The sequence below is a fragment of the Oncorhynchus keta genome, chromosome 11 (genome assembly GCF_023373465.1).
Source record: "Oncorhynchus keta strain PuntledgeMale-10-30-2019 chromosome 11, Oket_V2, whole genome shotgun sequence".
NCBI classification, from domain to species: domain Eukaryota; kingdom Metazoa; phylum Chordata; class Actinopteri; order Salmoniformes; family Salmonidae; genus Oncorhynchus; species Oncorhynchus keta.
In genome coordinates, this window is record NC_068431.1 from 39,510,558 (window position 1) to 39,523,117 (window position 12,560).

The window sequence follows — 12,560 nt, forward strand, 5'->3', positions numbered from 1 at the left end:
GGTGTAAACCCAGTTCCTACCTTTGAATATAAAAATAGATTTTATCAAACAAAACTATGCTACATTTTATCTCTGGAACCCTCAGGATGACAAACCAGAGCAAGATTACTGAATGTAAGTACTTCAGATGGGAATGTATCAAACCAGTTGCCGTGATAGTTTTTTGTTGTTGTCATAAATACAATGCTTTTAATAATAAATATTTAGGACTAACTTATTCCTTGCCACCCATTCTGAAACGGTCAAACCTCTACGGGATCGCCCCCCCCCACCCCCCGTGCGACGGTTGAGCAAATGTGCACTAATGTGATTAGCATGACGTTGAAAGTAATACAAACATTTCCCAGGACATAGACATGTCTTATGGGAGAAAGCTTAAATTCTTGTTAATCTAACTGCACTGGCCAATTTACAGTAGCTATTACAGTGAAAAAATACAATGATATTGTTTGAGGAGAGTGCACGGTTATGTACTTGAAAATGTATCAATTAACTAATTAGGCACATTTGGGCAGACTTGATACAACATTTTGAACAGTAATGCAATGGTTAATTGGATCAGTCTCATCCATATATTATTCCAATTCCAGTAGTGATTCCAATTTTTATAGTACGCATAATATATATATATATATGCGTACTATCGTGCTCCACACTCTTATGCGCCGAGTGCATTCTTCAACCACATTCTCTTGTGTACGTTCTTGTGAGGACGAGAGTGTGGAGGATGCATAAAACAATACATTTGAGAAGCACTCGCACTCCCCATACTGTATTACCTCACGCTTCACCTCCCATTCACTGAACCGTCTTCCAGCCAGGACAATGGCAGCAATGGATGAAACAAGATTTACACAAAGCACATTTTTTACTTCATAATTATCAGCTAGATATGTGAATCGTAATAATTTAGCTAGCCAGCTAGTTAAACAGGCACAAATTACATAAAGCTAATTTTATGCAGGGTAAGCAGGTAAACATGCCAAATAAATACATTCTGTGTTAATTTAACGTATCAACGTAGTCAGGCAACATATGAAATAGGCAACATTTTTTTTATTCCAAAGTCGAAGTGTATTTTCTCTCGCTACAGTTAAAAAAATGGCCGCCATTGATTTCAAGAAATGTTGCGTCATTTTTTACGTGGTTGCATCATATTTCTTTGCATGATTTCTGTTGAAGCTTGCATCGATGCATGCTTCAAAATACATACAAACAGAGTACGCATTCGAGAAGTGCTCTCCGTGCTCCGTTTCGCCTACTTTGATTTGGACTTATACTCCAACTCTCCCGTGCTCCAATTTGCGTGCTCTGAGCACGGAAGTATGCATTTTGAGAAACACCCTGAAACAGACTGTAGAGAATGATGCACTCCCAGATACACATGCTCTATTTTCATTTAATCTATGATGTACTAAATGCCTTGCTAAAAATCGATGTAAAAAAATCCTCAGAGGCTGATTCTCTTGATCCCTTCTTACTGCAGCTTTCTGCCACCACTTATTGCACAATCATTAACCTATATTTTAATTTGGCAATTGTTTCTGGTGTTATCCCTAAGATCTGGAAAGCGGCACGTCCTCCCTCTACACAAAGGAGAAGATCCTTTTGACTTAGAAAACTACCCTCCAATTTCCAAGTTCTCACCTTTCCAAAGTTTTAGAATCCCTGGCCAACTCTCAGCTAAGAACTTGTTTTACTTCTCATTCTATTTTAAATGTGCAACAATCTGGTTTTAGACCGTTTCAGCTGCTACGCTTGTTTTATAGGATGTGTTAAATTGTTTCTAGATGATGTGTTAAATTGCTTAGATCATAACCATTGTGCTGCCTTATTTATAGACCTTTCCAAGGCCTTCGACATTACATTCTCATTCAAAGGGTGATTGAAATATTTCTGGATCAGGCTTCTTGCAAGTGGTTTGAGAATTACCTGTCAGATAGGACACAAAGCCTGATTTCTGATGGTGTCAAGTCTAGTTTAACAAAAGGTGTACTGCAGAGGTCTGTATTGGGACCTGTTCTTTTGACTATTTATATAAATAATATTGGTCTATCAGTTAACTTTATGCAGACGACACTGTTATGTATGCCATTGCCCCCAACTGTTGACAAGGCTATGTTAGAGCTGCAATCTGTTGCCTTTCAGAAGGCCCTGGTTGGTTTAAAATGTGTACTTAATGCAGGCAAAACTAAATATACTGTATGTTGTTCTCTAATTCTTGCAAAATGTTTCTAATGAACTACATATTTATTCATTGGATGGTACCTCCATAGATCGGGTTCCCGCCTATAAATATCTGGGCATTTGTATTGACAAAGATTTAATGTTTAAAAAACATACGGATGAGCAAGTTAAAAGCTCTCCCTAAATAACAGGTAGCAGATTGTATAGTCATCTTTCCTGACAGTTCTTCACAATGGTGACACCATTTACCAGATTGCAGCAGTTACTACTCTTAAGCTTTGGATGTCGTCTACCATAGCGCCCTTCACTTTATCACAGATGACATTTTTAATACTCACCACTGCATCCTGTATCAAAAAGTTCTCTGGTCCTCATTAAAGTCCCGTATATCACTTCATTATTCCCTTTTCGTTTGCAAAGCTCTGCGACACAAGCTTCTGACCTACCTAAATTAGGTGTTAAAATCGAAATACCAAACCAGTTCACAAGGTTGGCAAACTCTTGAGGTTCCTCGGTTCTACACCGAACTATGTAAATCCAATTTTTAAAGCACCTCTGCTGGAACCAACTACAAAATCCATTAGAATTGGATGTTCTTGTGCCGCTGAGGCAATTAAAAATATTGATTGGGGACCATACTGAGCAATGTAATTGTTTTTCTTGAATATTTGTGTTGTGCTGTATTTTACTTGTTTTTATATTATAGTTGATTTTTGAGTTTCTTATTAAATTGTATATGCAGGGTTCCCTTGTGAAAGAGACCCTTGTCTCAATGGTGACTCCCTGCTTTAATAAAGGTTAAAAAAGTGCGTCTTTCGCAAATTGTAATTAAAGGTACACCAAATTTAAAGGGATGGCTTTAGATAAATGTATTGAAAATCTTATTGAATGAAAACTCCACGAGAAAATCTGTTGGCCAGCAAGTGGGAGGGTTTTCAGCAGTTTAATTAAATGTATTCTGTGCGCGCAAGGGAACCACGCCTGCAAAGCCCATTTTTATTTTATTTATTTCACCTTTATTTAACCTGGTAGGCCAGTTGAGAACAAGGTCTCATTTACAACTGCGTCCTGGCAGTTGTAAATTAGTTACCCAACTGCATAAGGTAAAGCCTCGTTCACATTACCCATAGGCATTCTGTTACGTTGCACTCTGTTTATGGCGTGCATTTCAATGGGGACGTTCACAATGGAGAGGAATGGCCCCCATAACCCCCCACGGACACTACGTACTTTGACATTTTCAAAATGTTGTTTCTTCAGTCCAGCCAGAGTCCGTCAAGGAACAAGAAGTTACCAAACCAACGAGAAATATGAAAAGATGTGGTTTTCGGTGATGGCTTTATAGGATAGCTAGCAACTTGTAAAGAGTTACCCTTTCCCAAAAGAGTACTATTTTAATAGTAATGTTAAATAATACACATTGGCTGTTAAGCCAATTATGTTATGACTGTTGGCTCCCGTTTTAAGGTTATTGGGATAGTTATGAAGTTTGTTTTTGATGACAATTATTATGTGGAGGTTGCTAGCTACAGTAGCATCTTCAACCGAAGCTAGTTTTACTTGCTATAGAGTTAGAGGAAAAAGTAACTAAACAAAACCTGTTTTATTATCACCTGAAATAATATATTTATCCTGTCTTGAATGAAAAGTTCATATTTTTCAATCTCTGATGAGAGACAGAAGACAGCCTATCTTGTGTTACAAACACTCCACTTGTCGTTCAGTAGCGGGGCAGGACTCAGTGAAGATGTTGTACTGCAATGTGTACAGCACATAAGTCTGACTGCGTAGGAAATGTACGCCTTTCCTAAGTCTAAATTGGGCCCATAGTGAGTAGTGGCTACATAAGCAATAGAGGATTTCTTTTTCATCATGGATATTTTGGTAGTGAACACTGAGTTTACTGTAGCAAAACTTTAAGCCAGATTACCATATAATTTAGGTCCACATATGTGGATTTTTCTGAGAATTTCTACCTCATCTCCAGTAGGCTACTTGGATATTTAAAGATACCACCACCTCACTTGCATCTGGCTCTGCTTGTTCCTCATGCATACTAGGAGGTTTGGAATTCCATCCTCTTTGAAGTGCAACATGAACTTGTTGACTCTTGGCTGGCTGAGAGGGAGGTGAGTAATGTCTACATCCTCCCTAATCCTAATGAGAGATGGCTGTAATGAGATCTACAGGACAGATATCCTCCCTGTTACCCTGACACCAGGTCACTACTCTCCCTCCATACCTCAGCCACCGCACTCAACCTGGACTCAGGGGTAGATGTAGTATAGTAAATGTAAACCGGGACACTCCAATTAGTGTAATATGTTACGTTTCGTATGGTATTTATTAATTTGTGGATGTTCATCATCCATTTTGTATATGTTACGATTTACAGTTTGTATCATGTTACAAATTGCAATTCATACAATATGATAATTTGCTAAATGTATATGTTACAAATTACAATTTATGGCTAATGTTAGCTAGGTGGCTAACGTTAGCTAGACTATGGGGTAAGGTTAAGAGGAAGGGTTAGGGGAAGGGTTAGTTAACATGCTATGTAGTAGGAGCAAAATAAAAGTAAGTAGTTGAAAAGTTGCTAATTAGATACAATTGTCATTGATGACCTTTTGGTTCGTGTTATAATCCCATCCACCCTGACCAACCACCCTACTTTCATTTTTGCCCTTAAGTAACCTTCTGTTTTATGGAACTATACCAAACGTAACAAATCATACTAATTTGAGTGTCCAGGATTTACATTGTACTATGTTACGTCTAGTCTATGAGACCAGGCTGTCACACTACACCGTTCAACAGTAGACATGGATGATTCATCTCCTTACTGATCGCACAACGTTATCTAGTCTGGCAGCACCTTACCCAATCACTGCTCACCTTTGAGAGGGTTCTTGTGTATTGTTACAAATCAAATAATCATAATGCTCAATTTTCTGTAATTTCAGAGCTGTAATTTCTGTAATTTCTATTAAGCTTTTGACACCATAACACTCAAGATGCAGTCAATATGATTTACAGCAATCAATATGATTTACAGCAATCAAGATTTGCAATTGATGTCATCCTTCATCGTGCAGTTCAATTCTGGACTGGCCTCTTTTAGGGAAATCAAATCAGCAGCATAACTGTTATTTTATATAATGTGTGAGATTTTCACCGTCTACTCTGCACCCCCAGTAAGATTCTCTTGAACTCTGATAGAAGAGTTTTGGACTGAGCCTGTGTATGAGGTGCTAATCCAAACTAAAACCATGTCATGGGATTTATAGGGGCAATCTGCAGTTCGAACAATAACAAAGTAGGCACTCCACCACTGATTTGGTAAACAGCTGAGGCATGGGGCTGGATAAATGTAACCACTCCCAAAGTCACAGACAGAGCTATGGATAGAAGGACTGACCATCCATCATATCAAAAGTATAGTTTTATTCATGATTTGAGGCTGTACAGTGTTTGTTTACATTGTTTGCAAACATTGGGGTAAAACAAGTTTATTTTAGGTTCTGATTGAGTACGACAGTGGAGCTAAGCTCATAAGTTATATTCTTCAAGAATCAATGGGTCTATATCATTAATTTAGAAGTCAAAATATTGATGTTTTAACTGCAGATTGTCCCTTTAAGTGCCCCTGTACTATGTCTCTAGACGTCAGATTGTTTTTATGAGGGGAGCGGGACATAGAGGAGTGACGAATGCCTGGCCTGGCCCATAATGCTGGCATGTGGTCAAGTTCCTCTTTCATAGACATGGATGACTCCCTATGGGCCAGTGAGGGTATAAAAACCACAGAACCAAGTCTTCTTACAGCCAGTGTTCAGGCAAACGCATCACGGGACTAACTTTCACTGAACAGGAGAAGATATAAGGTAAATTGACTTCATGTGAATGTTATAGTGGCTTTGAGATGTTTAAATAGTCATTTTTATGTTAGCTTGGAAGAAAGTTTTATATCTCAGGGATTCATTCAGATTGTACATTCTAATTGTATTGCAGAGGAAAATTATATGTAATCAGTATTCAAAATGATGCTCTCTATTATACTTTAAGTCTGTTATTAGCCTCATTATTAGTGCAGAGTATTTTAAAATAACTCTACAGAGAATATTTTAGTGTTTTTCTCAATTTCAAGAGCTGAACTGTACTCTGTTAAGAACTCCTTTCACAGGTTTAAAAGTTTAACATATTGCTAGAACGTTTTGTCACACTAAAGTTGATACATTAGAACTGTGATATTAATTATATAACATCCATAAATGGTTTTCAATATGTAAAAACTAATGATACATAACACACTGAAGGTATTCAATTTTCTATACCCAATGTGACAAATTATTTATATTTGGTCATAAATTGTATCTACAGTACCTCCTCCAATTATATTAGTTTCAATTGACACTCAGTGTACAAAACATTAGGAACACCTGCTCTTTCCATGACATAGACCAGGTGAAAGCTGTGACCCCTTATTGATGTCACCTGTTAAATCCACTTCAATCAGTGTAGATGGGGAGGACAGGTTAAATAATGTTTTTTTTACATGGATTGTGTGTGCCATTCAGAGGGTGAATGGGCAAGACAAAATATTTAAGTGCCTTTTGAACAGGGTATGGTAGTAGGTGCCAGGCACACCAGTTTGAGTGCCTCAAGAACTGCAACGCTGCTGGGTTTTTCCACTCTCAACAGTTTCCCGTTTGTATCAAGAATGGTCCATCACACAAAGGACATCCAGCCAACTTGACACAACTGTGGGAATCAATGGAGTCAACATGAGCCAGCATCCCTGTGGAACGCTTTCAACACCTTGTTGGGTCCATGTCCCGACGAATTAAAACTGTTCTGAGGGCACAAGTGGGTGTAACTCAATAATAGGAAGGTGTTCCTAATGTTTTGTACACTCAGTGTATTACATATGTAATAAATATTGAGATATAAATGTAAATATATTACATACATGTACAATACTTTCATATAGAATAAAGGTATCCAAATCACCTTATCATTGATGTTGCTCTACCTTTATCACACTTTCAAATACAAAATGTTATTTTTTTAATAATAGGTAAGATCTTAAAAGATCTCCTGAGGAACGCAGCAGCCAGCCAGTCACCATGCTATGCAACATGCATTACTTTTCTATACTGCATGTGCTGCTTGTTGCTTAAACCAGGGGTTCCTAAACTATTTCACTTGGGGACCCCCTTCCAGCATTGGGGAACATCCCGCGTACCCTCTGCGTGTGTGTGCCACGTCTATTTCTATGGGCACAAGCACTGTTTATGACACAAACTGTTCACCCCCCTCTTGTTGGTGGACAGAATTTGGCAGGTTTAAAGCTTATTTCCTGCAATTCTACACATTTTGTAATGGAGTGCAAAGAAAATTGAGTAGTTTTAATGCAAATGTTCTTGCAATTCTATACATTTTGCCATGTCTAATGTGTATTCATGTGTTAGAGTGACCAAAAAATGTCAACAAAATCTATGGGTTAAAAAAAAAAATTAAAAAAAAAAACATTAGCTGACATGGGCTAGTTGATCTGGACATTTGACAAGTTATAAATAGCTCTATAAGGTATGCAATGACTGATATGACAAGAGGAACTGATGATTCACTACCTCATTTCGAAATTGGACCTTGTGCATTCTACTATTACAACTTTCAAGAGTGATTTTAAAGTCGGACTGAGTTCCTCACAGTTTGGGAACCATTGGCATAGACTACTGCATGTAGGGGAGTTTCTCATGCAAAGGGACACTGGAGAGGGGATTATATCCAACCCCAGAACCCCCAGAGCCCTCTAAAACAACCAACCACATGTTCCTTCTGTCTCCTCCTATATAACACTATCCAGATGGACTCCAGCCTGCACAGAGGAGGACTATCCAATACATATTCGCAAAACAACACCATCCAAATAGCAAGTCCCAAATGGGCTGTACAAATGTATTTCTTTTTCCGTTAGGTTCATGACAAATTAAAATGGTTTGGGGATTCTTATATCTGCTGTTAGAGGGGCTAGAAAAATACAGAATAACACCCTATAATACGATTATTTTACATACGGCTATTATCACAAAAATATTTGGCTGTCATCAGAATGTAATATATTCAGTCTTGGCTGAGAACACCTCATTCTTCAGTTGGCCCACCCTGTATGTGTCTACTAACATTGAGCAATTTCTTACCATGCTTGCCAAAACTGTCTCATTGTGTTTTAGTTACTGACTTATTGCAACTAGTGCATGTATTTTAGGTTACAGATATTTGATTTTGTTAGGAGACTTTGTTTCTCTAATTTAAAATGTTGCTGATTTTCTGTTATCTTACAGGCCTTAGTGGGAGTTGGCTGTAAAAGCAATCACGGACACAGAGTACCCATGGCATCGACACACTCTAACCTCTCAATGGCCACCAACTCGTCAGAAGATTTAATGATCAATTCTTCCTCATGTGATTCCATCTCCCCCTCTCTGCATCAGAACAAGCTGATCCCCACCATCTACAGTGTCATCTTTGTCCTTGGTTTCGTGGGCAATATCTTGGTGGTGTTCGTGTTATGTCAAAAGTCCAACCGTAAAACAGTGGCCAACACTTACATTGTAAACTTGGCCCTCTCAGATCTGTTGTTCCTGATCAGCCTGCCTTTCTGGGCAATCTACTACTCCTTTGACTACAACTGGATGTTTGGTGGGCTGATGTGTAAGCTATGTGGCTGCCTCCTCTCCCTGAACGTCTACGCCAGCATTTACTTCATTACCTGTATGAGTGTGGACCGCTACAGAGCCATTGTCTATCCCCTCCAGTCTCAGTGCAGCAGGAACCTGTGTCGGGCACGAGTGGTCAGCGGTGTGATCTGGACCATCGCCGGCCTCATGACCATCCCCACCATGGCCTTCCGAGACACCTACCACCTGAAGGAGCTGGGGGTCACGGCCTGCGTACTCATCTACCCACCTACCCAGCCCTACTGGTTCCCAGGCCTGGCCCTGACCAAGAACATCCTGGCCTTCTTGGTGCCCTTCACAGTCATCGCCAGCTGCTACTGCCGCATCGGGAAGCACCTCCTGGGGGGACAGCCCAGCCTGGACAAGAGTTCCAGCAACCTGGACCGCGTAATGAAGATGGTGGTGGCTGTGGTGCTGGCCTTCTTCGTCTGCTGGTTCCCCTTCCACGTGCTGACCTTCCTGGATGCCCTGAGCACCCTGGGGGTGATGCACAGCTGTTGGGTGCGCCAGGCCATCATTACCCTGATGCCCTTCACCCTCTGCCTGGGCTTCTCCAACAGCGCCATCAACCCTTTCCTCTACTGCTTTGTGGGGAACCACTTCCGGGAGCAGCTGTGGCGGCTGTACGAGGAGAAGGCTCCCAGGCTGTCCCAAAAGAGAGACTCCATCAGCACCAGGCTCAGCTCCTTCTCCAGGAAGCTCAGCGACCTCAAGGACACAGGGCCACTGGAGACTCTGGACCAACACAGTAGGGGCCCCTAGTCTAGGGAGGTTACATGGCAGGACTATGAGAGGCCTGTCTGTCAGATGTGTAACAGTTGACACCGGGGATCCTGAATAAACCCCGTGCCTAGTCTCCAGGGGACGTTAACCCCCCTATCTACTCCTAATTAGGGACAACCTGCAGGCTGGACAGAGGGAATATAAACATAGATTTAAATGTCAGTTTAACATCCCATGCCACCAAGCTCATGTTAGGGGGAAGGGATATTATATCACCAAATCTACAGTATATGTGCTGGGTAAACCTGTCATGTTTTCTGAGATACACAGGCCAGTGTGATAATAAGTGTGTGAAATATACAACTACAGTGTATGTGCCTTTGTACTAGTTACAATAATGTGGTATGTGTATGTTGTTTTTATTGTATATAAGTAACAAAAATATGTCAATGAACACAGAGCCTTCTAAACGGCAAGAAAATGTAAATGCAAACATCTACTGTGAACTGTATAATTTGTGTCTCTTGAACCATAATTAACATTGTATTGTGTCAAATGTACAACCATTATCAGGATACGCTATGAATGATATGTTTTCCAGTCACTCTTCATTTGATATAAAAGAACAATGAAAGCCAGACAGTAATGACAGCCTTCTTGGTGTGAAAACAAAACATATATTCAGTTAAGGCCATGATCAAGTTGAACATGGGAAAGCCAGGAGTTGAGTTTGCATCACATTGTAGCAATATGAAGATGCATTTGATTGTTTGTCATACAATCACAACTTGCTGTTTTTTTTCTCCTGACATTTCTGTTTGCAACAGTAATGGAGGCAAGGACATAGACTGAGTAACAAGCATTGATATAGGCAGTTGTACTGCCACTCTGTGGCTGGGTTTGATAACTGCAGGTGCAAAGGAATTCTCCCTGATTGATAATTGCGTAGTTTTTATTTCAAATTGTAGTTTTAGTTATTAAAACCCTTACAGACCCATCATATTATCATCTAATATGGTCTGAACATTACAATGAACAGAATAGGGAAAAACAAATCAAGGTGACGTACATGTAAATACAGGTACTGTACTTCAATACTGATTCCTGATGGGTTTTCCTAATGACCAGAGAGTACAGATGTAGGATCTTAATTGGATCACCGTGTTGCATGAGAGTGTATTGGACATATTTGAGGTTTAAGAAGGCTTCTGAAGTTTATAATTTCCACTTTGAAATTTCAGATTGATTTTACCTTTCGAAAAATGTGTCAACCCCTGCAATCTTCTTTTCATTAATTAGAATTCACATTTCCTGTTGCTGCAGGATTATTTTCCTGCTGTAGCAAACTGGCTCAAATTAAGATCCTACATCTGTAAGGCTATGTGTGATCTTTTCTTTCCTCTTAGGATTTGATATGATTTCCTGTTGATGCTACCGTACTGTAAATACTACCATACCGATTGTGTGTCAGTGCTATTCATTCATAGTGATGGCAAGCTTCAGTGTGATAGAGCATTTGTCTGTTTACCATGGAGTTATCAGCAAGGCCACTACTGAGAGGATCCTGGGTGCAGTGGGGAGAGATGGGAGCCATCGACTCAGTGAGAGTGTGGCCAATACCTACCGCCTATGTGTTCTGTGAGTATTTGAACAGTATTGTTGATCCATCGTAGGTTTAGTTATTACCATTTTGATTGACTTTAGCTATAAATTCACATTTGCATCAATGCTGTTGTGACGAAAACTCATCATTTCTCAGCAAGGCGGTGGATAACAACTTTACAGAATGAAAACAACAGATGGATGATATGACATGCCTTTTTGCATGACAAATACGCACCTGTGTTTATATCTTTCTGATTCATGCTCATACAGACGGGTTGTTCCATTTAATTTGAGTCCAATTTACACAGACTCCCGAATACCATAAATATTGGACTGTAATGTACTGTACAGTACGATTACACTTAATCACTTTTCATTGAATTGCTGTTATCATATTTTTCAGCTATTTTCACTTAAATATTTTTCTGTTATTTTCACTGAAAGATGCAAAGATGTCTATACCTACAGTATTCCAAATCAAGGAGGGGCCCTGGAAAGTTAAGATAAATAATAAACATGATATCAATATCCATTGGTTAGCAGTAGATTACCACATGGGAACACATGAATTACAATAATATACTGTACATTCATACACATGTTCTTACATTCCAATTATAGAAAGCACATCCCTTAGGAGGTATGGCCTCAAAACGCTACAGAACATACAATATTATAACACGTTAATGAGGTATTAGTGACAAAACCTCAGTTATTTTGGAAATAGCAAATGATCCTGACTTGACCTGAATGAACAGATAAGGTGTTTCTGTGTTTCAGATGGAGGGTAGAGTACAGACACGATTATTCAGGACGATAAGGAATCTGATAGCTGCCTTTGGAAATCCATCTGACGATGCCCCTCCTCTACCCTGTGGAAAACCAACACACTAACACTGACCAGCAGGACCTATGAGCTGATGGCTCCTCTTCAAAGATACAAACGTTGACAACAATATATATATAAAACAGTGAAACGATTCAATTTAAACAATTTCTGTTTGATTATTTTCATGGACCAGCTAACAATTTAAACCACTGAATACACTCATATTATTTATTAGTATTATTATTATATTATTTCATAATACAGTGAAAGAAACAACATCAAAACATATGGATAAAGAATTTGCACATTTATTTATTAAAAGTCAAACCTTCAAAGTACCTTGTTTTTAATATGAACTTTCCACACCCAATATATTAACTTCTTCTCATTATTTACACCCACTTCCTGGAGCACTTGCAGAAAATACATGCCTCTTGGTCAAAGCCCAGAGTAGAAAATGCAATCAAGCG

At 39.3% G+C, this 12,560-nt stretch overlaps 1 protein-coding gene across 2 annotated transcripts; it reads left to right on the forward strand.

The window, feature by feature from the left end:
• The first annotated feature begins 5,948 nt into the window (after positions 1-5,948).
• agtr2 (angiotensin II receptor, type 2) lies at positions 5,949-11,383 on the forward strand. Of its 2 annotated transcripts, XM_052457197.1 has the most exons (3): positions 6,031-6,074; positions 6,892-7,056; positions 8,538-11,383. In XM_052457197.1, the coding sequence occupies exons 2-3, from the start codon at positions 7,021-7,023 to the stop codon at positions 9,693-9,695; spliced, it is 1,194 nt and encodes a 397-aa protein (XP_052313157.1). In that variant the 5' UTR covers positions 6,031-6,074; positions 6,892-7,020; the 3' UTR covers positions 9,696-11,383. The 2 variants fall into 2 exon arrangements, with proteins under 2 accessions (XP_035636519.1, XP_052313157.1); XM_035780626.1 differs by lacking the exon at positions 6,892-7,056 and having other exon boundaries at positions 5,949-6,074.
• Positions 11,384-12,560: the final 1,177 nt, after the last annotated feature.